This window comes from Prinia subflava, chromosome 3, assembly GCF_021018805.1.
Source record: "Prinia subflava isolate CZ2003 ecotype Zambia chromosome 3, Cam_Psub_1.2, whole genome shotgun sequence".
Classification (NCBI taxonomy): domain Eukaryota; kingdom Metazoa; phylum Chordata; class Aves; order Passeriformes; family Cisticolidae; genus Prinia; species Prinia subflava.
In genome coordinates, this window is record NC_086249.1 from 35,464,315 (window position 1) to 35,490,623 (window position 26,309).

Here is a 26,309-nt window from a genome sequence, read left to right on the forward strand (position 1 = left end):
TAATTTGGCTGTCATGGTTGGCCTTTTTTAACATGAATGTGTCTTTTTTGAGTTCCAACAAATATTTTAAAATCGGTATCCTACCTGGGCTAAACTCCTGTCTCTGATTTTAAACTTGAACACATGGTATAACTCATATTTAAGCAGTGTGTGGCATGGGACAGTCACCACTGCTGAAGCAGTGTAATTGTATGTTAAAGCTTAATGCATATCTATCTATATAATTTAATACTGTGTACTAGTTGAAGTTGCCAAAGAGATTACTCACCCTTCAAGCTGTGCAACAGGAACTAATGCAGTTCTGCTGAGAAGTGAGGTAAGCTGCAGGAGGCCACTTGAATTGTGCAAGAGGTGTGTGATGATGGAAGCCTGGACATACTCTCTCCACTCTCTGGAGACCAACATTATTTGTTTGTACTACACCATGAGAGGGTGAATTTCCAGAGCAAGGAAAATTTGTCAATTTATTTAAGGCCCAGCCATGAACGTTGCAGCCATGGAAGTGGTGAGGGTCACATGAGAATCATGCCTCTACAGTTTGTGGGGAAAGAAATGACTGCTTCCTTCTCTCCTTTCCCCATGCACGGACACAAAAAATTCATTATGTCTGGCTTTGTCCCTTGCTGAAAATGTTAGACCTATATAAGTCAGTCAAACAAGACTGCATGTGGACTATTCTGTGGACTATTGCATGGACATGCACATGGACTGTTCCAGGGGGTCTCACCGTGTAATGCTCATTGACACATCTCAAATCTCAACATTTTTAAGCATCTCCTACACATCAGAACAAAACAAGGGGGTGGCAAGCATGGCACAGAGTAAGTACCAGACAATCCCAGATCACTTCCATGCACAAAACCAAAAAATGACTGTTGCTTGTAGATAAAGCAAGTACCAAACCAAAGTTTTTTCAAAAAAAAGTGTCCGAGAGAAAAAGGAAGGAAACAAAGGAGGGGGGCAGAAATACATGTACTACTATACTTGAAGGAAATGAAGTCAAAAGGAACAGAAGATAAAGGACTTAAAAGTCAGACAAAAAGACACTGAAGAATTCTGCTGTTCATGTATTGCATCCATTGCAAATCTGAACACAATAAAAATGGGTGACCTCTGAGAAACTACAACAGTTTTTCACACCCCTGCATGAGCTGTATTGTTAATGTCTCATTGACCATAACTAAAACTCCTACCCAGAAGAAAAATTATTTATCTTCCTGTCCAGTTCTTCTTCCCCTTATTATGTGGTTCTGTAACCAACATCTTCCCCCTCTCAAAGGATTTTGAAAGACTTTTCTGATCCCATTGTGCACGGAACATCATGATTTTTGAAGTATTGCTATGGGCCAGTGATGACACTGATGTCCATTTATATTAATGCATTGTCACTTGATATACAATAGCTTTTCATGTTTTACTATAATGCAGAAATTTAGAAGCTAAAAAATATCTGAAGAAAAATTCCTGGTACACTATTAGTAGCTGAATATTTATATCTATGTATTTTAAATATATAATACTTACTCGTAAGGATTGTCAGCAAAAACAGATACTCTGCATATGATATCAACCCTGAAAAAAAAGTTAAAAATCATTTATGGAAAACCCCAAACACTTACAGCAAAATTTGAAAGATTAAATCTTACAAATATAAAAAAAATGTAGTTTGATATTGTACTAAATACATGTATTAAAGTAAGCCAAGTTTTTATTTAATAAATTTTTCACTTCTGTTTTCAGTATTGTGAAGCTAAAATTCCCTAACCTGAGACTCAGCAATGTTCATGTCTAACCAAGAAAGGTTTATTTGGTATTAACAAAAGGCCTACACTAAATCTTTGGATTCTCACTAAAAACATTCAATGTTTATATAAAAGGCAAATAAATTAAATGTGCTTTGTCACATTTAGTACCTGGGAGGAGAACCACTCTAACATTACCCTGAAGGATCAAAGTCCTCCATCCTTTGGCAGGCTTGCAAAAGGCAGAGAATAGCTTCCCTCTAATTCTCAAGGGAACATGGCAACACGCAAAGCTGCCAAGCTGCTAGATTGTGCTGATAGTACTGCTGGGCCCTGTGCCAAGAGGAGGATTCTTATTTTTTTTTTAAATAGGAACATGTCCTTTCTACAAGGTGAAAGTATTTTCCCCCCTTTTGAAGGAAAATTCCAGTGTTTTCTTTTGAAATACCGCCTTAAGTGAAAAGCCTGAACAAACACAAAGATGTGATAGCGTCAAAATAGAGTGTGTAAGCTAAAGATAGAGAGTGCAGAATGAGGGTGGCTAAACAAGAGAATCTGAACCATCTGCCCTGCAATAATGTTTGGGGAAAAAATGTAAAGGGCTTTTTTATAAATCACTTTTCAAAATAACTGAGCTACTTTTAACTTGTGAGCTAAACATTGTATAATGCTGAAGCTGCTTAAAATAATGAAGTTCAAACATGCCTATCTGTGCAAAGATAAACTATTTTTGTAATTTATGTTTAGTTAATTGATAGATAAGGAACCCACTTAAGCTTCAGTGATAAACAATTAACTTCTGATAAACTACTATGCAGAAGCAACAGCATTTGTATTTGACCTCAGATAGTGACTTAACACTTCTAAGTACCAGAACTCAGAAATATTAAATTGCTAAATGCAGAAGTCTGAAAATCTGAGAACAAGTCTCAGCTAAAGGGAGGTCTAATGCTGATCCCGTTGCCAACACACTCTGGTTCCATATCTCAGCTTTCCTCTCCATCAAAAAAAAGGCTATTCATCCAATTACCCTACATGAATTGTGTAGTAGTACAACCATACAATATACTGTGGAAATAAAAAATACTTTCATCTCAAAGACTTAGTCTTGCTTACAAATTTTAGCATTTCTGTCATTGCAAGAATGCAAATTATTATTTTCATTGCTGTAAAACTTGGAATTGTATTCTTCTATGAAACATCTAGGTTTTTGACAAGTTCTAAAGGGAATAAACAGAGAAAGAACTCCTGTCCCCCTTTTTAGCAAGATTGAAAAAAAAGGATAGAAACAAACAGGTGGTGAAAAGAATTCAAGCAAATAATGTGATAAGTAGTGATCAAGATTCCTAATTTTGTTTTGTGTGCGACACAGCAAAAGAATGTTTAAGGGAGGAATATAAAGGAAGACAAGGAGGCAACTTCTCAGGTGTGTATAGAAAAAATCTCCCAGTCAAGGACTGCAGTGGTGTCAGCACAAAGATCCCTGACTGAAAATGTAACCACCAAGCAATGAAGGACAGCATTACTGGGCAAGGAGGAGTGGGAGTCTGCCCCTGTCTTGAGATGTTCTGCACGGGGATAGTCCAAGAAAGACCTGGAAGCTGAAGGGGTTTTTGCTAAGTAAAACAGAACAAGGAGAGCACAGGGTGGGGATACAAAATAAGAGATGAGACACTCAAAGGAGTTACGAAAGAAAAACGTGTTTATCAAAGCTTTTGAAAGGATGTTAACATGGCAGATTAAGGTGGCAAAAATGTAAGAAAAAGTAAAGTTGTAATAATTGAGATACAAAATACTGAGCCCCTGGAGAGTTTTAGCATTATAGCTAGAGTCGGATGATTATATCTTATAAGACTTTACAGAAAGAATCTGCAAAATTTTTATGGAGCTGGTAACATGTGAAAAAAGATCAATTTGAAGACAACACCTTGCTTACTGGCTTAAGGGAGAAGCATCTCAATTGAAAAGGGCTGGAAAGAGGAGCCTTGCAAGAAATGGCAAGAATAAGATACAGACTCTGTTTTCATCATCTTACTGTAATCTAACTGAAAAGTCACTACAGTGAAACTGGTACAAAGGTAAATATAATAAAAATACGAAGAAATATTCTGGATTTTTCTTTAAAACTAGACTCAATGCTTTAAAAAAATTCACAGCCTGTCCGATATTTTCTGAAGACTTTTGATTGTACAAAAATAATTTATCATAGGATTTTTAAATTTAATTAAATTTTCCCATTAAAACACTTATTTTAATTTCACTGTCCTTTAGCTACATGCAGTGAGTGGCCAACTTACCTCATCCATAAAGTAAATGAAATATTTTGGTAATTTTCTTTTTTATTCTACAATAAGCATTACAAAGGTACTCAGATTAAAAGATGTAATGCAGCAAACTTAAAAAATCCAAAATAAAACTACCCACTGAAAATTAAATTCATATCCAAGCAAAATTTAGAAGATAAAAGCTTCACACACGGTTGAATGACTCAGCATAATTGCAGCCAAGAATGTGAAATTTGCATTGGTAAAATACTGTCATTTTCTAAAGCTAAAGGAACCTTCCCTAACGCTCCCCAGAAATATCTGTCCTCAAACTCACTAGCAAACGCTAACAGTACAATATTCTTCTTGCTGAATAAATCATAAGCATACCTACAAAATACGACACAAATTTTAAAACTGCCCACTAGAAGGCAGAATCCCCTAGCATTACAAACTGACTGATGGCAGTTTTCCCTCTCCTTGACATTTAAATAACAATTGAAGGTAGTTAAAATAACCTCAGCTAAACAGTTGAACAGGGGTAGATTCATTATTCTGGTACTTATAAAAGCATAAATATTTTCATTTTTAAACTGTGATAATAATGCATCTCAAAGCAAAAGCATCAAAGTCACTAAACAGGCATCATGACCAAAAATTGTAAAAACTCTGAGTATTGTGGGGACATATGGATGACTGCACTGAATGTTTCTGCATCACTTAAACTCCTACCTGACCTTTGAAGGACAGAAATTGGAACACACACAGTGCTAAGCAAGGGCAGATCCTTGCCAGAATGCAGAAGGCGCCAACTCTGAGCATATCACTGAGCCCACTTTCTGCCAAGCACTCAGCTGGGAGAGGTGCAGGAAGAGAAGGCTGCACTCATTTGCTGTTTTCAGTTTCTCTTTGTGGATTCGTTTTTCCCAGGCAGCATGCTCTGGGGATTTGCAGTGTCCATCACTAGAAAAAGAAAGGCTCTAAAAAAGCAGGTAAAGAGAGAGAATATCCAAAAATTCAAGACTGAGAGTACTTTAAGCCAAACCCTAGGAAAGCATGTGATGATTGGAAAAGGCAGGGAATGACTGTTTAGTACAAAATCCACTCTTTCCTAGGACAAGAAAAAACTGGTAATTTGTCCAGAGATGTTTCAGGGCTTTTGGGGCATGCTGGGGCTTTCAGGAGCAGACTGACAAGCAAGGCACCCAGCTGGGGACCCTTGCAGATCTGCACAAGGATGCAAGAAATGAACTGCAGGCAGAAGAGGCTGTGAGGCCTCTTTCACCCTTTCACCCTCAGGGTGGGTGAAATGCTGCAGGCTGAGATCCAGGGCTGCTCTCTTGGCACAAGCTTCCAACCATGTCTGAGGATCTGCTGTGCATAGAGAGAGCACAGTTCATGCCTGCCAAGGAACTGCAGCAGTGCAACAGCAGCTTTATTTTTCAGAAACATCCACAGGATAAGGGATTCAGGCTGAACTGTATGATACAGAAAGTTTGTGAATAGGCACTGTCGGTCTTTCTCATTAGTTTGGGAATTCTGGTCTTTGTTACACTGAAATGGTTAATTGCTCATCTATTTGGTTTTCTTGATCCTCTTGTTTGTTTTCTCTCTTCAATTAATTTATGTTAATGAGATGTTTATTTGGTGTTCTTTAATCCCCTGTTGTCACACTAACAATGTCCCAGCTCTTAGTTTTCTCTTCATGTAGTCCAGTATAAAGTGGAAATGCCGGGTGAAAAGAAAACAAAGCACATCAACACTGTGAAGGGTCACAAAGCTCCTGAAGAGCGAGAAATAAGTTCAACTGCTCTTGGAATCAGGGACACACTTAATGTAACTAGGTACAATTTTTATTTTTATTCTTAGTTTCCATGCATTTAAGTTATATAGAGGAACAGTCAGGTTATTAACAAAAATTCTTAAAAGTCCATTTTATGTTCAAGTCATCCCTTTAGCCCTTTTCCAAGTAGGCTTTTCAGTTTCTTTCATGTCTCCTCCTGCACCTCAGAAGGCTTTCAATTCTCAGCCTCTTTACTCTCTCTTGCATAACAGAGATTTGCCAAGGAGGCAGCTACTGGCTAGATGGGGTTGAAGTAAAATCCATGAAAAGTCTTAAAAAATACATTCAACTCATACCATATAATGAGATGAAAAGCAAGATGTATTTTTCAGTATCAGAAGTGCTCATTACCTTTATCACCAAGCTCTCTAAAAAAGGTCGGTCCTGGTTTAGCTTTGGCAACATACAGCAGTGCAGCATCTACCTCCTTCAAAGACACAAACAAGAAAACATAAGGCCAGTTTTGAAAGAGACTTAATCACTTCAGTAACAGAAAGAATGCAAGTTCTTTTGAAGAAGGAAAGGCACATTTTGCTTACCTTTTTTGTCAGTTTCTTGGCTGAGGCTTTGCCTATAATAAAAAAAAAATCATCATCATTCAATAACAAACTGACTTTGAACTTTGATCAGGTTCTGTGGCATTTCTTCAGATTTTTATGGGAAAATGCTAAGTAATATGAAACAGAATATTTTGCAACAGACAGTTTGTTTTTAATTCCCATAACAATCATGAAAAGGACAAGATTTAAAAATAATATGAGCAGTCTGTTCAAATGTTCTCTCAGCCTAGATTAAACCACAGCCCACTTTCATATTGATGACCAAGTTACTAGTGTGACTTTGCACACTGCGAGCCATAAACGGCACAGAGATTCCAAGGCAAGACTGTACAGCAAGAGACAGCTGTAGTATTTACAAAGGGATTTCCATGCACACATGATAGTTCCTGAAGTGCAGGTTTAGTATGTGAAAGCTAAGAAATACTAAAAAAAAAAAGAAAAAAAAAGAAGTGCAGGTTTAGTATGTGAAAGCTAAGAAATACTAAAAAAAAAAAAGAAAAAAACAGAAGAAAAAAAAAAAACAACGTGAAAATGTTGATATTTCTATTAAGCAGAAGTAAATTGAACAAACTTGCATTCTGAAAGAGCATCAGATTAAAATCATGCAAACTCCTAAGTGTTTCTTAGCAGGTTCAAGTGTATACACTCAAACAGGGGAGCCACTGGCAGTATAGGTTATGTTCCTGTGTAAATCACATGTTTGAGGAGCTGCAATGTATCAAGAGTGGAACATTCCAGCTGGTTAGGCAGGGATCACAGAAACCCTATGGTCATGGACCTGCAAGAGCTGTGCATGTCAGTTCTCAGTCTATATCCTCAGCACTTCTCCTCATACAGTTCTCCAAACCCTGCTGTCCTTCACTCTTACCACTCTCAGCCCATCACTCTCTTCCCTCATCACCACTTCCTCTGGATTCCAGCCAGCCATTCCCTCCTATTTATTCACACTGAGTAAGCACAAATGGAGCCACTTGGCCGTGCTCTGTGGCCTGGTGCCCCCGTGTGCGGCAGCCTGCTTTGCTCCACACAGTCTCCAAGGCTACCTTGTTGCTTCACAGACATTTTGCATCCAAAGGGTCACTATGCAGCACCACTATCTGGAAACGGACATGATGGAGGCAGCCTGGTGGGCAGCTGTCAACAAACATTTACCAAGCATTTTCACAGACCCATAATTTGGCCAGATGGAGGTGCTTTGTCAGTAAAACAGCGAATTTCCATAGTGCTGGCAAATGGCACGCCCAGATGCAAGGGATCTCCACTGGCAACTTTTGGCTTGGAACATCTCAACCAGCAACAGCTCATTTTTCAGTAGAGGCAAACCAGTACCCTGGCCTCTGCTCCCTGAACCAGCAGTAACAGTTTTGCTGATAAATTCCTCTCCCCACATCCCCTCCCCCAAATCAGCCTAAGGCAGACACCTGGCACATAACATTTCAACACAAATGCTTAAGTTTGACAAAAGTTATAAGCAACTAAAATTAGGGTTTTAATACTGGAGTGTTGAGTGACCCTAGCAACAGGTGTTGCCAGTACCACCTGTTACTGTGGATGAATACATTTTTGTGCAATGCCTATACATACATCTACACCCATATACACACACATATATAAAGCTCCATAGGTAGATAGCCTTTAAGTAAAACAATGCATGAAATACTCTAATTTGCCTCATTTGAGACAAAAGAAATCAGACTAACAATGGACTGGGAGAAGAAGCAACAATAGCTACATCCAGTAAGGCTGAGTGCTGAGTGGTGTGATGTAACACCAAAGTTAGATGTTACATCAAGACACCAGTCCCTGCTGCACAGCATTCTCATGAATAGCTGTTTAGCAAATTAAGTGATTTAGATCTCAGCTTTGAAATGTCAACTGCTTCTCTATAGCACATTTCAGTGTGAAACTCAACTTCAGCTGTTTTTTTGGTCCTGGCAGACCAATCTAGAGACTAGCCTTACAGAAGGGAATGAGTCAGGCTGTAGGTCTAAAAAAACAGTATCTGAAAGAAGAAAGGGAAAACCACCTTGCTCCCTGTACTCCCTGTCTGCACTGAAGCCAGCCATATACCCTTATTTGGTTAACAGCAACTCCATTCATTTAATTCTCCTGGTGATACCAAGAACATCACATCTGGATTGGCACCTGCTACCACAGCAGTGTACTGGGGAGTAGCCTTTTGCCAGCATTCAGGAGGATGATGAAGGGAGACAACCTGGACTCTGGGAGCTGGAACAGCAAAGGCTTATTATCATGGATAAGTGATGCAAGGTAAGGAGAAAACACTTGGAGCTACAGCTGAGACAATAGTTGGCCAAGTTTGTGAGGCTGTACACTTGACTGAGTCTGTGTTTCTCTTTGTGTTGCATTCAGAACAACAACGCTGAAACTCTTCAGCTACAATGCTTTGGAAACAACATATCCTCACTGAGAATTACCATATCATGATAAAAATTAAGAAAGGAAAGTCTGTTGTAGACGTAGTCTCTTGTACTCTTCACTCTTTTCATCAGCCAGCAATCACAACCATAACTGCCTAGGGCTCACAGAAATGGCTGTGGCACCCATCCATATCTGCCCTCTTGCACCCAGCCACAGTCACCCTCCAGAGGATATTTAAGATGCTGACGTGATGGCTGACCTCTTTCAGAGGTGAAAAGACGGTAACAACAATGATACAGAGATGCTCATGCTACTCTTGCATGGGTGAAAGGACTGGGAAAGGAAAAGAAGTCTTTGCTGAGTGGCAGAAGAGGGACAGAAGAGTCATAATCACCCCACAACGTGGTGAGAGGCAGCACCAGGTGCCTCTCAGGGGTCAGAATTGGTCCTTGCAGCGACTGGACGAGAGGCAGCTGCTACAGCAAGACAGGAAAAAAGGCAGGAGGGAAAGGGACAGACTGAGAGAGAAACAAAGAGATTTCTACTTTACAAAGCAGTAAACACAGCAAAGTAATACACATGGAGTCTTTTAATGGCGCTCTTCTCACATGGGTAGATGCTGGCAAGCATCTGTGTACTGGAGGGTAAGAATTTTTTTGAAAAAACACCCTCACACTAGGGACAGTAGTGTTACCTTTCATACTGGAATTTGTGTAAGGTATTAGAATACAATCTTATAATAATATAATCTTTAAACTGTAGAATGAGTTTCCTCCAATAATTACTTTAGTGTTTTCTAAGAATTACATTCAGTCACATTTTATTGGTACTGTCACCATATAAAATCACGTCTGAAGACTCAAATCTCTGTTTTCACTAGGAAACATATTTCTTGAACGCTAATTTAGCTCTTAGTGCTTATTTTCTCAATTTATTTACTTTCCTTTAAACACCAACAAGGAAAGCTCTATTAATACCAAAGGTGCAGCCCTCTGAGGAATCAGGTCTTTTAAGACCTTGTCTAAAATAATTATGAGAAGGTTAACTCCTCTCTGCAGAAGAAGCACTGTAAAGAGTTAAACAGTTTTCTTAGCCAGTTTGTACACTGAAGAGAGAAAGTGCCTCTTTCTTCCTATGAATTAAATATGGTGCTATCACTCCTCACACATGACTACAAATATATCAGGCTCTAAGTCTCTCTCTGAAGACTACAAGCAACAGATATAATTATTAGGGACTATTTAACCTAATAAGTAAAAGATCCATATGATTCAATTTTCTTTAGTTTTATTCTTTTATCTTAATAGATTCTTACTAATTGGAAAATTAATGACAGTACAAAACTTGTATGTAGTAGTTAGTCTTGTTTTGATATGAAAAAAGAAACTTGGGATTTTTATTGTTTTCAACTTGAATAAATAAGAACAACTTTTTTTTTTTTTCCCTACAGACCTGCCACAACTATGATGGAATGTTGGCTTAAAGGACAGTGAGTATTTTCAAGGATGTCTACATATTTTACAGATGCAATAATCTCATTTTCGCCACCTACAGCATATCCATGAAACAATGAGGTACAGAGGCACGTTTCATGGACAAAAAGGCATCTGAGCTTTTTAAGTTGTATGAATAACAAGTCTACTTACAAACACACAAGTTCTGTGCCGTTAGCCAAGAAAGTTAGTTGACAACAGTAATTAAGAAAACACTGCCAAGAGCAGCTCCATCATTCTTAATTTGCCCTCGGCAAACCTAGGTATTTTGTCACTTATGTTTCTTACAATAGAACTGTTTCCATCATCTATCATTTTTTTACACTAAGATGTAGAATGGACCTGACATCAACGTTAGGATTACTGTTAGAAAAGGGCTGAATTAAACAAGGCTGAACTTGCACACACAGTAACACCCTATTACACCTATAGAGCTAAGAAATGGCTTAGATCTGACAAAAGACGTTTAGAGTCAAAGAATGAGCAAAATCATGAAGATCAACTCTAACAACAATAATCAGAGGACAAAGCAAAAGTTACTACTATTTGCATGAAAACATAATTTTACAGGTCTGCAAGATTGCTTTATTTTTGTAATATGGAAATTTATATTAAATTTTGAATCAATCTTCCTCCACAGTCTGAAATTCAAATGTGAACAGTATAAAATAGGTATCTTTATCCTTTTTATCAGTAAAATCACTAAGATTTAGGTTTGAGCCGAATCTTTTTTTAGCTCCATTTCAAACAGACAAAACTACAAACAAGAATAATAGGAAAATTGACCTCCCAGCTTTTTAATTTTGTATGGCATTCATTGTTATCTTTGCAGAATATTTGCAGGTTCAAGGTCATACTGAAGTACTATAAAACCATTTGGCTTTTTATGCAAAAGTAGGATGAGAATAGCATTAAGTATATTCACAATTGAAACAAACTCTCATTCTGCAAAATGATGAGTGAAACAAACCTTTTAAACTGGATGGGATTTCAGCACAGTCCTAATCTAAGGATCTGAGGATCAGGGCATTTTAAAAACCACATCCACTGTATGCAGCTCTTGCTGTGGCCTTTACAGCAGAGCCCACCCTGCAGCCTTGTCTGCCATGGGAACAAGAATTTGTATTTCTTCCTTGTAACTGGCTGCCAGCTTTCACGCAAGCTGAACTCTGAGAATCCTGCACCAGCGAGCTGGGTTAGATAAGAATTGTGTGTGTTGAATTCCTTGGGGATATGCTGTTAAAATTTCTGTTTAAATTAGCCTGAAATAGAAGATCTTTGAAATTCAATAGCTTGTATTTCATTCTCAGCTCTCTTAGATAATTTTAATGATACTGGACAAATATGTTATATTAACCAAGTGTGCCTTTCTAACCTACCTTATTTTCATCCTCATTCTTTAAAGCTCTTCTATGCATTTATAAAGTACTTACTGCTAATGAAACCAATAAAGAACAAAAATTGAAGCTAGTAATTAGTTCTTTAAGGCCTCCTTTTGAAACACTGGTGATATGGGAGATAAATTAAGGACAGCAAAAATTCAAGGCTTTTTGAAAGCATGACAAACCAAGTGGTCAGATTGCTATGCCAGCTCCTGGCAAACCAATATCTGAATAATAAATGAGCATGCAATTTAAATGAATTAAGAATCTACTTCAGCTAGAAAGCTTTTACTGGACTTCTGCATTGCTCCATTGAAAGATAATTGATAAAAGTCATTTCAATCACATGAATTAGTAAATTGAACCACCTGAATTGAATTCAAGTATGCCCAGTGGAGAAGGCAATTTGCAGTAATAGAAGCTTCTGCTATGCTTTACAAAACAAGCTTTGCATCTGTCCTTCTTTATTTAAAGCAATCACTCCTCCGAGGAAACAAGAAATAAAGAGCACTGGGATGGGGCCAGCACTGGCAAATCTCCATTTCAGAAGAGCAGTTGCATCAGAGCAAGTCAATACCAGGAGGTTTCTCAGTGAGTCAGGCAGCCTGGGGTAAAAAGGGTGGGATGCTGATGCAGAGAGGAAACATCAAAGGATGACACAGTCTTTAAGGAAACTAAAACAGACAAAAGAATTAAGATAAGCAAGTTTTCAAAACCTCTTAAAGAGACCATGGCACGGAGTCACCAAGAGCTGCAAAATAACCAAAGGCACCAGGGTAAAAGCAGATACTGTGGTGCCCACTACAGTGCTTACCAACAGCTCAGTCCTCAATGGGACTGCAGCAGGAGTCTGTGGGAATGACAAGGAGAGCAGGGGAACAGCTTCTCCTTAGATATTATCCAAGGAAAGTGAGATATTCCCTTTCTAATAACATATCCAAGCTGCAGGTAAGGAAAAGGTGAGAATATGTTCTAACTTCCAAGCTTACCACAAGACTTGTACTGCAAGGACATACAGGATACAGAAAGTCACTTCTCCCAAACAACTGGAGCAGTCTCACAGGTCTCTAAGGGCATCCCTGCAAGGGGAGCACGTGAAGTGAGCTGAGACTTCACGTGAAACACACGAGCAGCAAAGGCCAAGCAGAGAGCACAACTGCAGCTGAGCATTTCCTCAGCAGGAGAGGCTGCCAGTCCTCTGCGAAGGCAGAGCTCAGCATGGGAGGGAGCGTCCGGAAAAAGTGTGTCATGTGAAATGCAAGCCCTCAAACTCCCAAATAAGCACCTCATGCTCGGTTCCTCTGGCTTCATTTAGATGTCTAAAAATTAGGTGCCTAAATCTGAGTTAGTGATCTCTGTGATGCTTTGCTGTAACTATGATGGTTGATGGTGAAGACATAGACAGAAAAAGGTTTATAATTAAATCTGAAATCTGTTGCTCCTATTTCAGATCTGAAGAAGAGCTCATATGCCCAAAAGCTTGTCCAATTTTTCCAACTTAGAGCAACTGGTCTAATAAAAGATGTTATCTCTTTCTGCAAACTTCCTCCTGACTAATGACCCTAGGCTCCCCTTATAATCAAGGGAGAGAAACAGACAGAGAAAGAACAATTTATTCCAGGTTGAGACAGGTGTCCAATCCAGGTCTTGCTCATATCTGTTTCCTTCTTTTAAAAAAATACTGCAATTACTTCCTCTGACCTGACATTCATAAGTTGAGCAGGTCCTTCTGCATGCAAGCAGGTAACTCACACTGTGACTGCTTTCTGTATTTGTTACATCTGTAATCTGTTTTTTCCAACCTCCAATCTAGCAGCCCGATGTTAGCAGTGCTAAGGGCATGTATTCTCTGTTTTAATAAGAACTTAATCAGATGCAAGGACAAAGTTTACTACAGTTCAGGAATGGCTGCATAATTGCAGCAATAAAGTCTTACAAAGGACAACAGAGATTACCTGGAAAGAGCTGTATCCATAATACATGTTTCTGAGACCAAAAGGGTAGAGAACAATTCCTGCAACTTACAGAGAACACTGTGCAATTCAGAATTTTGGGATAGATGGCATTTCTTGACTGCACAAAACCACAGACTTTCCCACAAAGAACAGGCAAACAGAGCCACAACCCCCCAAAATTCCTGTTACAACTTTTGAGATTGTAGTCAGTCTTATCTAGCAAAGAGAACAGTCTAAGCTAGACTACGCCTTCAAGAAGACTCAATTAATGAACTTTGATCCAACTCTGAAATAAAGAAGGTATAATTTGTGTAGCATCACTCTCTTTAAGTCACCATCTCCTACTGTTAATAAAACCTAGTTTTTAAATACTACAGTGTCAGAGCACATGCTAGGTTAGGATACTAACAACAACAAAAAAATAAACTATTATGACAGACTCCTAGCACTAGAGGTTTAATTCTGTTCCTCTGCTAGGCAGTGTTAGAAGTCATGATCCCTGGCCTAAGGGTTCTGCCATAAAGTAGATGGCAGAACCCATCTGCCATCTGGCTGGAGAAGATTATTATAGAGGAACAAATAAAGAGGGGTAAGGACAACAACAATGAAATGACACAGCTCAAAATCTGACTGCATACACAACTTGAGCAAACTGATCTTAATTATAAGCAGAGATTAATTTGGATTCAGAATGAAAATGTGTGCAAATCATCCCACAACCAAAATGAAGGGAAAAAAAAGCCAGAAACTGATTCTTATTTCACTATGCAAAACTTTATTTAAGCTTATGTGCTCAGTATAAAGCCCCCATTACCACAGTAGACACCACTCCTTTTGTCAAATTCAGCTACTTCCTTTACAATATGTATTCCGAAGATCTATCCTGTCATGACAAACTTTTCACATGCATCTTACAAAATGCAACCCCCCTTGCCCTTAAACCAGTTAAAGACTAAGCACAAGAATATTGCAGATTGTTTATTACAAATTGGGTTCTCTTGCTGGCAAACATAACTGAGGTACCAGGTGGAGAATTATTCTGTTGTGTGCGAATTATCATTAGGATAAAGCCACCTTACTAACCCTGGAATAAGAAAAAAGAAGACACATCAGAGTGGACCATCTTCTCCACCTTTTTGCTCTGATACAATTTATCCCTTAAGCAGGAACTGTAAATAATTTCAAACTATTATATGTGTCAAATTATATGAAGTAACTGTATGGTTTATTACTCTTCGATGTATATATACTGTATACTCCAATATGAAAGAATTACAGATAACAATGCCAGAAATAACCCCGTGGGTCAACCACTTTGTCCTATTGCTCCCAACAGACTTTGGCTCATGCATTATCTCATCAGTTTAGGTGCACACAAATGTTCACACATTTGAAAGACAATATAAATACTAAAGTTAGTTTGGAAAATGGCCTCAAGTTGCACAAGGGGAGGTTTAGACTGGAAAACTTTTTTTTTACTGAAAGGGTTGTCAAGCACTGGAACAGGCTGCCCAGAGAAGTTGTGGAGGCACCATCCCTGGAAGTACTTAAAAGATACGTGAATGCGTTGCTTACGGACATGGTTTAGTGGGGGACTCCACAGGGTTAGGTTAATGGTTGGATTTGATGAATTTAAAAATCTTTTTTAGCCTTAATGATTCTATGATTCCATGATGTGGCCTCAAAAGACAATAGAATCACTAATGTCGGAAAAGACCTCTAAGATCATTAAGTCCAGACATTAATGCAGCACTGCCAGGTCCAACTGTGTCCCCAAGTGCCACATCCACAAGTCTTTTCATGACTTTCAGGGATGGTGATTTCACTGCTTTTCTGAGCAGTCTGTTACAATGTCCGACCACCCATTCCATGAACAATTTTTCCCTAGTACTCAGCCTAAACCTTCCTTGGTGCAACTTGAGGCCACTTCCTCTTATCCTGTCACTTATTATCTAGGAGGAGAGATTGACCCTCACCTGGCTGCCCCCTCCTTTCAGGCAGTTGTAGAGAGCAGTGAGGTCCCCCCTGAGCCTCCTTTTCTCCAGGATAAACACCCCCAGCTCCCTCAGCTGCTCCTCACAGCACTTGTGCTCCAGACCCTTCCCCAGCTCCGCTGCCCTTCTCTGGACACGCTCCAGCCCCTCAAGGTCTTTCTTGCAGCAAGGGCCAGAACTGAGCACAGCATTGGAGGAGTGGCCTCAGCAGTGCCCAGCACAGGGGGACGGTCACTGCCCTGCTCCTGCTGCCCACACCATGGCTGAGCCAGGCCAGGATGCCATCGGCCTTCTTGGCCCCCTGGGCACAGCCTGGATCATGTTCAGCTGTGCTGACCAGCACCCACAGGTCCTTTTCCACCAGGCAGCTTTGCAGGCACTGCCCCCAGCCTGTAGCACTGCCTGGGGGTGTTGTGACCCAGAGGCAGGACCTGGCCCTTGGCCTTGCTGAACCTCATACAACTGGTCTTGACCCATCCATCCAGCCTGTCCAGATCCCTCTGCAGGGCCTCCCTGCCCTCCAGCAGATCAACACTCCTGCCAAACTTGCCAAACTCTGCAAACTAACAGTGCACTTGATCCCCTCATCCAGATCATCAATAAAGACATTAAACGGGGCTGGCCCAAATGCAGAGCCCTGGGGAACACCACTTTGTGATCGGCCCCCATTCAGCACCACTCTCTGGGTTTGGCCAGCCAGCCAGTTTTTCACCCAGTGAACAGTGCACCCATGCAAGCTATGAGCAGCCAGCTTCACCAGGAGACTGCTGAGGGAAAGTGCCAAAGGCTTTTCCAAAGTCTAGGTAGATGACATCCATACCCCTTTCCCTCATCCACTGGGTGGGTCAAAAATTGGTGAAATAATTTACCTCCTTTGTTTATGAAATAGTTTACTTCTTAAACTTATGCATCCAAGCACAAACTTCAAGATACTGTTGATATTGCTTATTCCTAGTGGAACAGAAAAAAAATATAATGATCTGAAGAAATTTAAAATTTTAAAGTTAAAACTGGAAATATTAAGTGAAAAAAATTTTATTAATGGTATCAGCATGAAAAATGCAGTGGTTACTGTAAATCTCTTCAGACCTAGGACATTTATCATGCTTGTGTCCAAGCAGCAAATAGCTGACATATCAGTGCATCTAGGCCATTTAAAGTACTGCAGTGGGTAAGTGACCAGGAGCACTGACATAACACATAAATTGCATGGGTTCTCTAGAGCACTGTAAATATAAATAGCTACTCAGATCCAGTTTATGTAGTAGCTCACTGTTTTTTACTGCTTTTCCTGTTTCACCCTATCACATATCAAAATTATTTACACCATCATTAATGCTTTCTCTTTTGTTATGTTTTATACTTTTTTAAAAAGATTTACTTCCACTACAGCAACATGGAGGAAAAGGTCTTAGAAATATTGCCAAAAATATTCAAAGAGGTGACAGCTGATTGGAAAAATATAATGGATTTTTACTAGAAATATCATTTTGGGAAACTGTCATTCATCATATCATAGCACTCCCTAGACCTTTAGAAGAAGAAAAAAAAGAGAGAAAGAGGTGGCTAATGTTTTTCTGTATTGCTATTGTAAAATCTGGAAATCTCAACAGCAGGATGTCTGATTTCTATTGCTGCACTATTCTGATGATCATGTTTCATTCTCCTAGTGTCTTGTCCTTCCATCAAGTGTCTAGAAATTGAGGCCTTCAGGGCTGCCCTACATCCCCCACAAAACAAACACATCCTTTAGAATATCTTACTGTTCTTATTTTCTTCCCAGTGGTAACATTCTAGGGAATATATCACAAACAGCACATTTTTGGTGAATGTGAAAGATGGTCTCAGGAGTTTCTGAGAAGCTTAAGGGAAAACCCATGAAGTGGGGTTCCCCCATGGTTAAGGAAAATTACCTCACTCACAGAATAGCTGAAGCTGGAAGGGAGGCTCTGGATGTTATTGCAGTAACTAGAATGTCCTTAGCTTCTCATGATGACAACAGGAAAAACCTCAAGGCAAGGTCAGTGAGGATCTGTTGCCCAAGATCATGTTCAGTTGGGTTTAGCACATGCTTGCAGACATTTGTTTCTAGAAGGGTTATGAATACAAGACATCTCTCTAATTTAATACAGTCACCTGACCAATCCTTCCAAAAAGAAAATATCCATTTACGTGCTTTTGGAACATACACTAACACCAAATACATACAATAGTTGGTAGGTTTCATATGCAGCTTTTGGCTTTTGCCCCCTTGCTTATACTAAGAGCAAAAGCATTCTTATGCAGTTGAAGCCTTCAGTTCTCACTGACAACCTACAATATAGCATTTTTGCTTTATTTCTTGAGGGATGAGAGTACTAAGCACTGGATTTAACAGTGAATTGGGGCATTTTACTGAAAGGAAACAATCCTATATTGGTAATTTCAGTAATGTGAAATGTGTGTTTAAGACCAAGGCCTGGGACATTTTGTCTTACTGCCTAGAGCACAATAAACACCAAAAATTCAAACCCTTATTATGCTTCTCTTCCAGAACAAAAGCCCCATTCATGAACATGCAATTTACAGTGACTAGCTGTCCAAGGGCGTTGCTTTTGAGTTTAGAGAACAATTACTTTGTAAATCATAAGCAATATGGATTCTGTTTAGGAATGAAAGGATTAAGTGAACACTCACTAGATGGTATTCAATTACTGCTTGGGGTGACTGGACTAGTTACACCTCCTATTCACCTCTGCAGCAGATTTTTCTTGAAGAAACAACAAATACATTTGTATCAGAGGACAAAAAGGGGACAAAGGACAAAATAATTCTCTTAACTAAAAATCTGGAAAGGCTTTAGTAAATTATTTACCATTTGTGTTGAATGTCAGTAAGAGGAAATTCTAAAAGATATGATAAATATAAGCAAAAGAAAGCCCACAAGGTTGTTTTGGGTCCACTTGCTACTAATCTACAGTTTAACTTAAAAAACCTTGTATTTTTGCAGTTGATGGTATTATCCATCTGTTCTCCACATTCCCAAATTCTGCTGACATCATCCATTGAAAGACAAGGGTTCATAAACACCAAAGAAACACATCAATTTTGCAATTAGTTTTATTAAAAGGATGAACTGAATTATTGGATGCCTACTCTTGCAGAACCTAATGCATGACTTTCGTTTTCAGCAGAAGCTTAATAATTGCAACTAATCCCCATTAATGTTAGTGAATCAGCTTAAGGAAGGAGAGGAAAAAAACAGAAAATAATAAAACTGCTATTTTAAGGGAAGTGACTTTTGGCATAGGTGTCAAAAGTATTGTAGCACTTCAGATGTTTTAGATTCCTAGGGATGAGGAGAATGATAAAGGGAATTGTTATTCAGAGCTGAATTAAGATAATCCTGTCATTGCAGAATGCAAATGCAGAATTTCCAGAAGGAACCTTTTTCTTTATAAGGCTCTGAAGTGCAACCTTACATGAAAACTTTAGGAAGGCCATTTCAGTGCAGATGACACCACAGTGATGACATTACTTTTTCCAACTGCCGTTATGGAAAGATAAGGACATTCTAATAACCATGTTTAGGAATTTTTATACAGAAGACACTGTCTAGTGTTTTGAGCATTCAGTGATCTGCACAGACCTACTTCACTATTTCCTCAGCTCTCCAGGTTCAAGCATTACTGCAATCTCTACTTTCTCTTTCCTTCTTCCTTCTCTTGTTTAATTGGAGTTCCTTTCAGTGTCTGACTTGCTTTCCTTCAGCTGATGGTCCACATTCTCACCTTTATCTTTAAATTAGCCTGAGGTTTCTTTCCACTTCTAAGATTAGCTCATTCTGCTACTAGCACACAGAGAAGCTTTAAGAAAACCAGTAACAGCCCCTGCTGAGTCTCACTTGTTTATACATCATTAACATCTGCCACACAGCAATTAACAGATGTTTGGAAAGCTTTCCTACAGCAGGGGCTCCAAGGCTATGTAAATGCTAACAGGATGCTCCTGTTTTTTAAGCTATGAAAGGTTTAACCTATTTTTGCCATGCAAAAAACTCAACGAAGAAATTTTGCTAGGTTTTAATGGTTTCTCAGAACAGCAGAGTCAAGACAATTACATAAAACTAATTTGAAACATTGCCTTTATTTAGTAGACAAGGTGGTAATGGAACCAGGAGCAGGATCATGAAAAGTCTGAGAACTCCCCTAAGACTGGAAAGAACTAAAGTTAGGAGAAATCATGGAAGAGCTTAAAACCAGGTGTTAATCCTACCTCATTGCACACGTCAAAACAGCTTGGTCAATCTTCAACTTAAAAAAATGAATGCTGCTAAAGGTAGGTTTAAAAATTATTAACATGATGTTCATCAGCCTTCTACAGCAGTCGAAACAAAAAGTCTTGTGCACCAACTAGGACACCTCCTCTACACTAAAGAATGAACTCTGCAGACTGAATAAGAGAAGAAAGATAAGCCACCACTTGACCCTTTGACTTCAAACTCCTCACACAATAAAGAAAAAAATCTGTCAGAAAGAAAAAGAAAATCTAGATGAAGATCACAAGTCTCTTTGAAGAAATAAGTTATTTTCTAGAATTGTCTTATTTCCTCAGAAAAAAAGTTTTCTCCCCCTGAATTCAAATAATCTGATGAAACAAACCTCTGAAACACATTTGGCTTTACCCTGGCTTTTATTTTACTGTCAGATTTTTAAAAGAATTCTGACCATTTTAAGCCCAGAGGAAATATTGCAATAGGTCAAGACAGAAATAGAACAGAAATATTTATTCAGTAAATATAATTTAGAAGGCAAATCCAAGTGCAGAAGTACATTTTACATCAAAATTCCAACCCATGTCTCATTAAACTTGCAGCAGCTTTCAGTATACAGGGCTTCTGTGTCCACCACTTCCAATTATCCTTGTGTTGTCTCCTTCCTGCCATTCTCAGCTTCTCTGACAAAACCAGTTTCTCCTCCAAGAGCAATTGTGGACTGAAAAAATGAACAATTTTTTCCTTTCCCTGAGCAAAAGTGTACCTTATCCGGGGCCATCAAGCCTCCTAAGCACATGACCTCCTAGGAGGATGTTCTTTGCCAAAACTCTCTTTTTCTGTTCTAATCACAATACAATGATTATGCCAAAAATTTCCTCACCTAAGGATGCAGAAAATAATTTGCTCTACACCCCAGTATCCTCAGCTTGGCAGACATATGAAGGAGCAAATGAGGACCAAAGCACCTTAGGTGCTGGAAGCTGTTCTGCACATAGTGACTGCGAGTGGAGCACAGGCTACACACATTTCGGCATTTTGCTCAAGTGAGCATTGCTCTGAACCATTTTTCTCCTTAACTAAAGCTGCAGTCTGACATTCAGAAGTTTCAGCAACAGCCTTAATTTAAGAAGTTCCCGACTTCCATCCTTGTTCCATACCTTAGACCACAGTGACTGCTAGTGGATTGTGCTGTGAGCCAGGGAACGACGCTGGCTTTCCACTGACAAATCAGACTCAGAAAAGCATGGAATAAAGATACCTACCGGAAGCTGTGGAATGGATGGCCTCACCCAGACAGAGGAGATAAAAATAAACTCAGGTTTGCCAGCCTAACAAGACCAATGCTGAGTGGTAGCTTAATTATCTATAATGCATCACAGAGCTAAGGTTCAAAAGAAGAAAATCCACTGTTTTAAGAAATAGGAAATGATAGCATAAGAGCAGGAGGGTTTATACAGATAGTGACTACTTTTAGGGTGCGTATTAGCAGAGTTTTTAAGCAACAGAGATATTGTGTCACTGTTTTCCAATATAACCAGTAGTTAAAAATGATTTAAATTGAGTATGAAAAAATGCATGCGGTCTATATTTTAGATTTGTTTTATTTTAAACTGCTGAAATAGGAGCTAGCTTACAGAACCTATACGATAAATTTTGAAATGTTAAAGACAAGTACTAAGCCACGATGTTTTCCCCTAATGGAGGATACAAATGCATAAAAATACATTACGAGATATTACATTTTAATTTAGGTGAGCAGTGGCAATAAATATGAGTGTTCTTACAATGGTTTGACTACGCAGATATCCTTTCTCCTCTTTACAGAAATACTGCACAGAAAGAATGACAACTGTCCTCTTGAAATGAGCATTTATTTTAGCTGCAGAGGAAAGAGATTGAAATGACAAATGAATCAAATTTTAAATGGGCTTTTTATAATTCTCACCGTTCATACAAATGAAAAGGAAACAATGGACAGCTTTCTTCTAGTGAAAGTGTAGAGTAATTCATGTTGCCCAGTGTACTTTTAAAATGACCATACTGGTTTAAAATACCCTCTCACTTTTTCAGCAGTAGAGACTGCCTTTACCACCGTACAGCTGGCAAAAAAGCTTTTCTCCTTAACCAATTCAAAGAAAGCCTGAGAAGTAGATGAAATTTTAGAGCATTAGATTTTATGGTTTCTCCCAAGAAACTGACAGTGAAACAGAAGGAAGCTCTCACATTCTATGTCACCAACAAATCCACAGAAGAGAAATAAATGCTATTGTCAGGGTGTGGGTGCACACCTCTTCCCCAGGAGAAACAAAAATGAAAAAGAACCCCAAACATTTGGAGAGGAACAGAAAAGGAGAAAAGTCCTCTGTTCTCTGGAACTGGCAGGTTCTCTAGTGGGATACGTGACTTACAATGCACTTGCCAATACTGATGCAGCAGCAAGATTTCACTGTCTCAGTAGTTCCAGAAGTATCTGAAGTATTGGCACAAAGGACACACATTCAAAACTTGAAAAGAAGGCTGGCGCCTGGGAGAACGAGCTGCATCATCCTGAAGACTTCAAACATCAGTCCTGGAAGACAACTGGACTAAACTGAATAACATCAAAAGGTGGCTGTCTTGGCCATGTCTTCTATTTAAATTCCATGCAAGGAGCCCCTTTTAAAATTTTTATTAAGCCAAGTATGATTGCAGCTCTTGGCATACGAAGTCCCTGGACACTGGCATTTTATGTATCCTGATCAGCTGAAAAGAGCAGCTAGGAAAAACAAGAATGGCCAGGTAGGATGAATTTGGACCTACTAGCAAAGCTGAACTACTTTTTTGTCTGGTAACAACCAAGGCAGGATTTGTTAGCTGTGTCTGTAAAATACTTTCACTTTCAGGCTCTTCCAGGTCTGAGAGGAAAGATATTTAAAAAAAGATGTAGCCTGCAGAATGACCAGGTGCTTGCCAGCAATCTGGATGATGATGTGAGGACCTGAGCTCTCTGAGGGACTGGACAACACTGGATGACTGATTTGATTACTAAGAATTGTCTCGCTTGCACTCTCCTCTGCAGTAACAAAGCTGGTGACCCAAGGGAGGGCACTGCCATATGAGCAGGTGGCTCTAACAAGAGGACCTGTGTGTTTTACACATGGAAAAAGTCTTTGAACTCACTATTTGCTTTTGTTTCACAGCAGATGAGGAAGGCTACTGAGCACAGTCGGTGCTATAACCCACTGCAGGTGCAAGGCTGGGGAGTGAAAACCACAGCATAACCTGGCCAGTTTCTCCCTTAGGGAATCGGTGCCAGTGTTTTCCAAGCAGGGAGCAATGGAACTTCTCAAAGGTGCCCCTGGAGACACCAGCTGTTTGGCAAGTAAGGATAGCTCCTCTCACCTACCAAAGCAGGCTGCACGCCTTGCCTGTTGCTGCTGCCTAGAAGCAAAGTGATTGATACTCTGTGGTTCTACCCTAGGTATTTTTAAAAACCTCCTAATGTAACATTTCTTATGAGAATAAGCAGGGGAAAAATATTAGTCTGTATCAAGGCTACTCAAAAAAGGATAAATCATATGACTAATACAATAAAAATTCAGCCCTGGCCTAGGAAAAGCATGGAACCATCAGTACCAAAGGAGTTACAAACAACTGAAAATACGAAGCTAGAATGTGTGCTAGATTTTGGCAGGAGCCCCATCTGCACTCCTGGCACCTGCTATCATCCACCAGTGGTCTGCAGATCCTCATCAGTTCTTAAATAACTGAATGCAAGCTAAGGAATTTTAAAAACAGATTGAACTTCTTAGGTATAAACCAATACCTGTCTGTGCTGCGGACATATGTTGCAAGAAATTAAAATACACTTAAGAGTGAAAAAAATTCATTGAATCTGAATTTCACGCTACATCTGTTAAGACTTAATTGTCAGTTAAGCAGGATGTTTCAGAAGCCATTAAGTTCCACTGAATTATTAAAAAAAATACTGAAATAATCTGTCAAAAAGTATTCGGAACGTGTGGGAGAACAAATCACAGATATTTTCTGTGGTATGTTGACAGTATGCTATAAAAGTAGTTGAAAGAGTGTGTGGTGTTCTAAAAAATAAAAAAGTCTTTAAAGATAGGAAAAATATTCAGAGACCAAGAATGATTGTATGAGCTCTTGAAATGTGCCCATATTATAAAAAAAAAAGACTTCTCTGTTAGGTATTTTAAATATCACATTAGCATGTCACAAAACTGGAATACTTGACTAAAGCAGAAACTGTTGCAAGACTTCTGAAATTCTAAGGCAGACGATGTTTATACAACAAGCAGACTCCTGTTATTAATAACCAGATCTTTCCATTACTTGCACTACAAGTATTCTGTATGCGCACAATATATTTTCATTCGTTTCAGGGAATCTGTTTTCCATTCAGATGCCATTAAATAGCCAATAACTTTCACACTTTAAATAACCAAATCCTTCAAGATGTGCATTGAGACCACTTGCCTCTTGCTCACAACTCTGCTGAAGCCTGATCGCTTTTATTTATCGGTACTATTTTTGTGCTGAGTTTTTAAAAATTGCTTTCATTCATTGAGAAGCTGTAATTTATCTTCTCATTGAAGTATTTCTCAGAAAGCTGAATAGCTAGTAATGTATTTTCATATCATCTTGCCCAAGTTTTCATCTAATCAGTAAGCACTGCAGTCAATTGAGGTAAGAACCCTCAATCTGCATCACTCTTCAGCCAGTCATCAATATGCCACAAAGGGAAAAACAGGAATCAATCACAACAGTGACAGGAGTTCAGTACAACCCTATGTTGTCTCACACAGACATACCTGCAAAAACACAAATGTCACTATAAATTTAAGGGTTGAAAACATGGTTGAAGGCATGGAAATAGAACTGGAGGGGAAAAAAATACATATTTTCCCTGTCAATGATATGGTTTTTAAGTGATTCTGCTCCATGGTTCCCTTTCCTCCTGCTCTCCCATCTGACCGTGGACGCTTCCTCGCTGCTGCAGCTGCAGGGCTTCAGTGCTGGAAGCCAGCACTCACCTAACACCTCTGCTCTCAGCACTGCTCCCCTTCAGCTCTTTGTCAGACTTTCAACCAAACACACTTTTCTGAGAAACGGGAACAAACAATAAGTTGGTGCAGAGGCCTGTGGTTAATACACCAAAAAAGAAACCTGGCCAGCAGAGCAGATTTGAATGCTGCAGGAGGGAACACTGCATTTCTCCTCAAGAATCCCATCTTTGATTCTGTTTTGTAGTACCTTGTGATGCAACCATTATGAAAGTGCACTAGTGTTTATTTTGAGTTCACAACAAAACACACGTCCAGACATAAATACACATTATCAAGATTATATGAATTTCTGCCATATTTCTAAACAAAGAACTATTTATGGTCAAATTAGTTTTTAGATAAATACACAGCCTGTGTATGTTAGTTATCAGTTAACATCTGGACAAAAAGACAGGACAAAAGAAAAAAAAACCCCTCCCTTATTTAGCTTATTTAATTACCAACAACTGGCTGAGGCACAACATTATTTATGCAAAACACCAATTTTAATATTCTACTTGGACACTTAAGGGAAAGTGAAAGTAAGTTATTTGAAGACTTTGACAGGGTTCTGGTAGGATTTCCTAATGCTTTTTGGGTGATGAAGAATGGCTGAGGATGAAAAATCCACAGTATGGAAGACATTTTCAGTAATCAATGTTTATCTTTGCTTTTGTTTTCAGTTCCTTATCAGGAATAGTATTTTCCTTTACTCACAACCCCACTTTAAGAAATGAGTAAGCAATGATGACTAAGAAGCTTTGGCTAGAAATGGCTGATTTTGTTTCATTTTCCAAAATTCAGAAGAGATTTATCTAATGACCTTAAACCATCATGTCATTTCTTTAGATTTATCTTCACTTTAGCTTCCATCTAGCACTGGGCAAGGGGTCATCTCTGTCATGCATACTCAGCTTGCAGAGTTCTCTGTTTGGAGGATTTGAGCAACAATGACAAATCTGCACTAAAAAACCACTAAATGCAGAGATAGAGAGAAAACAATTCCTTTGTTAACACATTAGAAATTTGAGAGGATTGAATTTAGTTCCCAGCTGTATCAAAGGCTCCCCATACAACACTTCAATCCCTACTTCCCATATGAATCTTCTCCATTCAGACAAGCTACAATCTTGTTCTTTGACTCTGAATCCTAGATTTTAGATCTGACACTGATGCATGACTCACATTAGTCTGCTTAGTTACTGTGCATGAAATTCAGGTCAAAATGAAGACACTACAGTATAGGCATCTGAAGTCCCACCAAAGGCAAAAAACTCAAAACCCCAAAATGAAAAGACTGACTCAGCTCATTCTGAAGTGCTCATCTCCTGACTGGTCCCCCTTGGCTCTCCTGACACCACTGACTGCATCAGCACTGACCTCAGCTAATG

At 39.1% G+C, this 26,309-nt stretch overlaps 1 protein-coding gene across 1 annotated transcript in view; it reads right to left on the reverse strand.

Moving 5' to 3' along the window:
• The window catches only part of MICU2 (mitochondrial calcium uptake 2), a 134,522-nt gene that overhangs the window by 30,353 nt on the left and 77,860 nt on the right, over window positions 1-26,309 (reverse strand). Inside the window, exons 3-5 of the mRNA XM_063394663.1 lie at window positions 6,389-6,420; window positions 6,201-6,276; window positions 1,525-1,572 (exon numbers count right to left, since the gene is read on the reverse strand). Of these exons, the coding sequence (XP_063250733.1) occupies window positions 1,525-1,572; window positions 6,201-6,276; window positions 6,389-6,420 (156 nt within the window). The remainder of the gene's footprint in view (window positions 1-1,524; window positions 1,573-6,200; window positions 6,277-6,388; window positions 6,421-26,309) is intronic.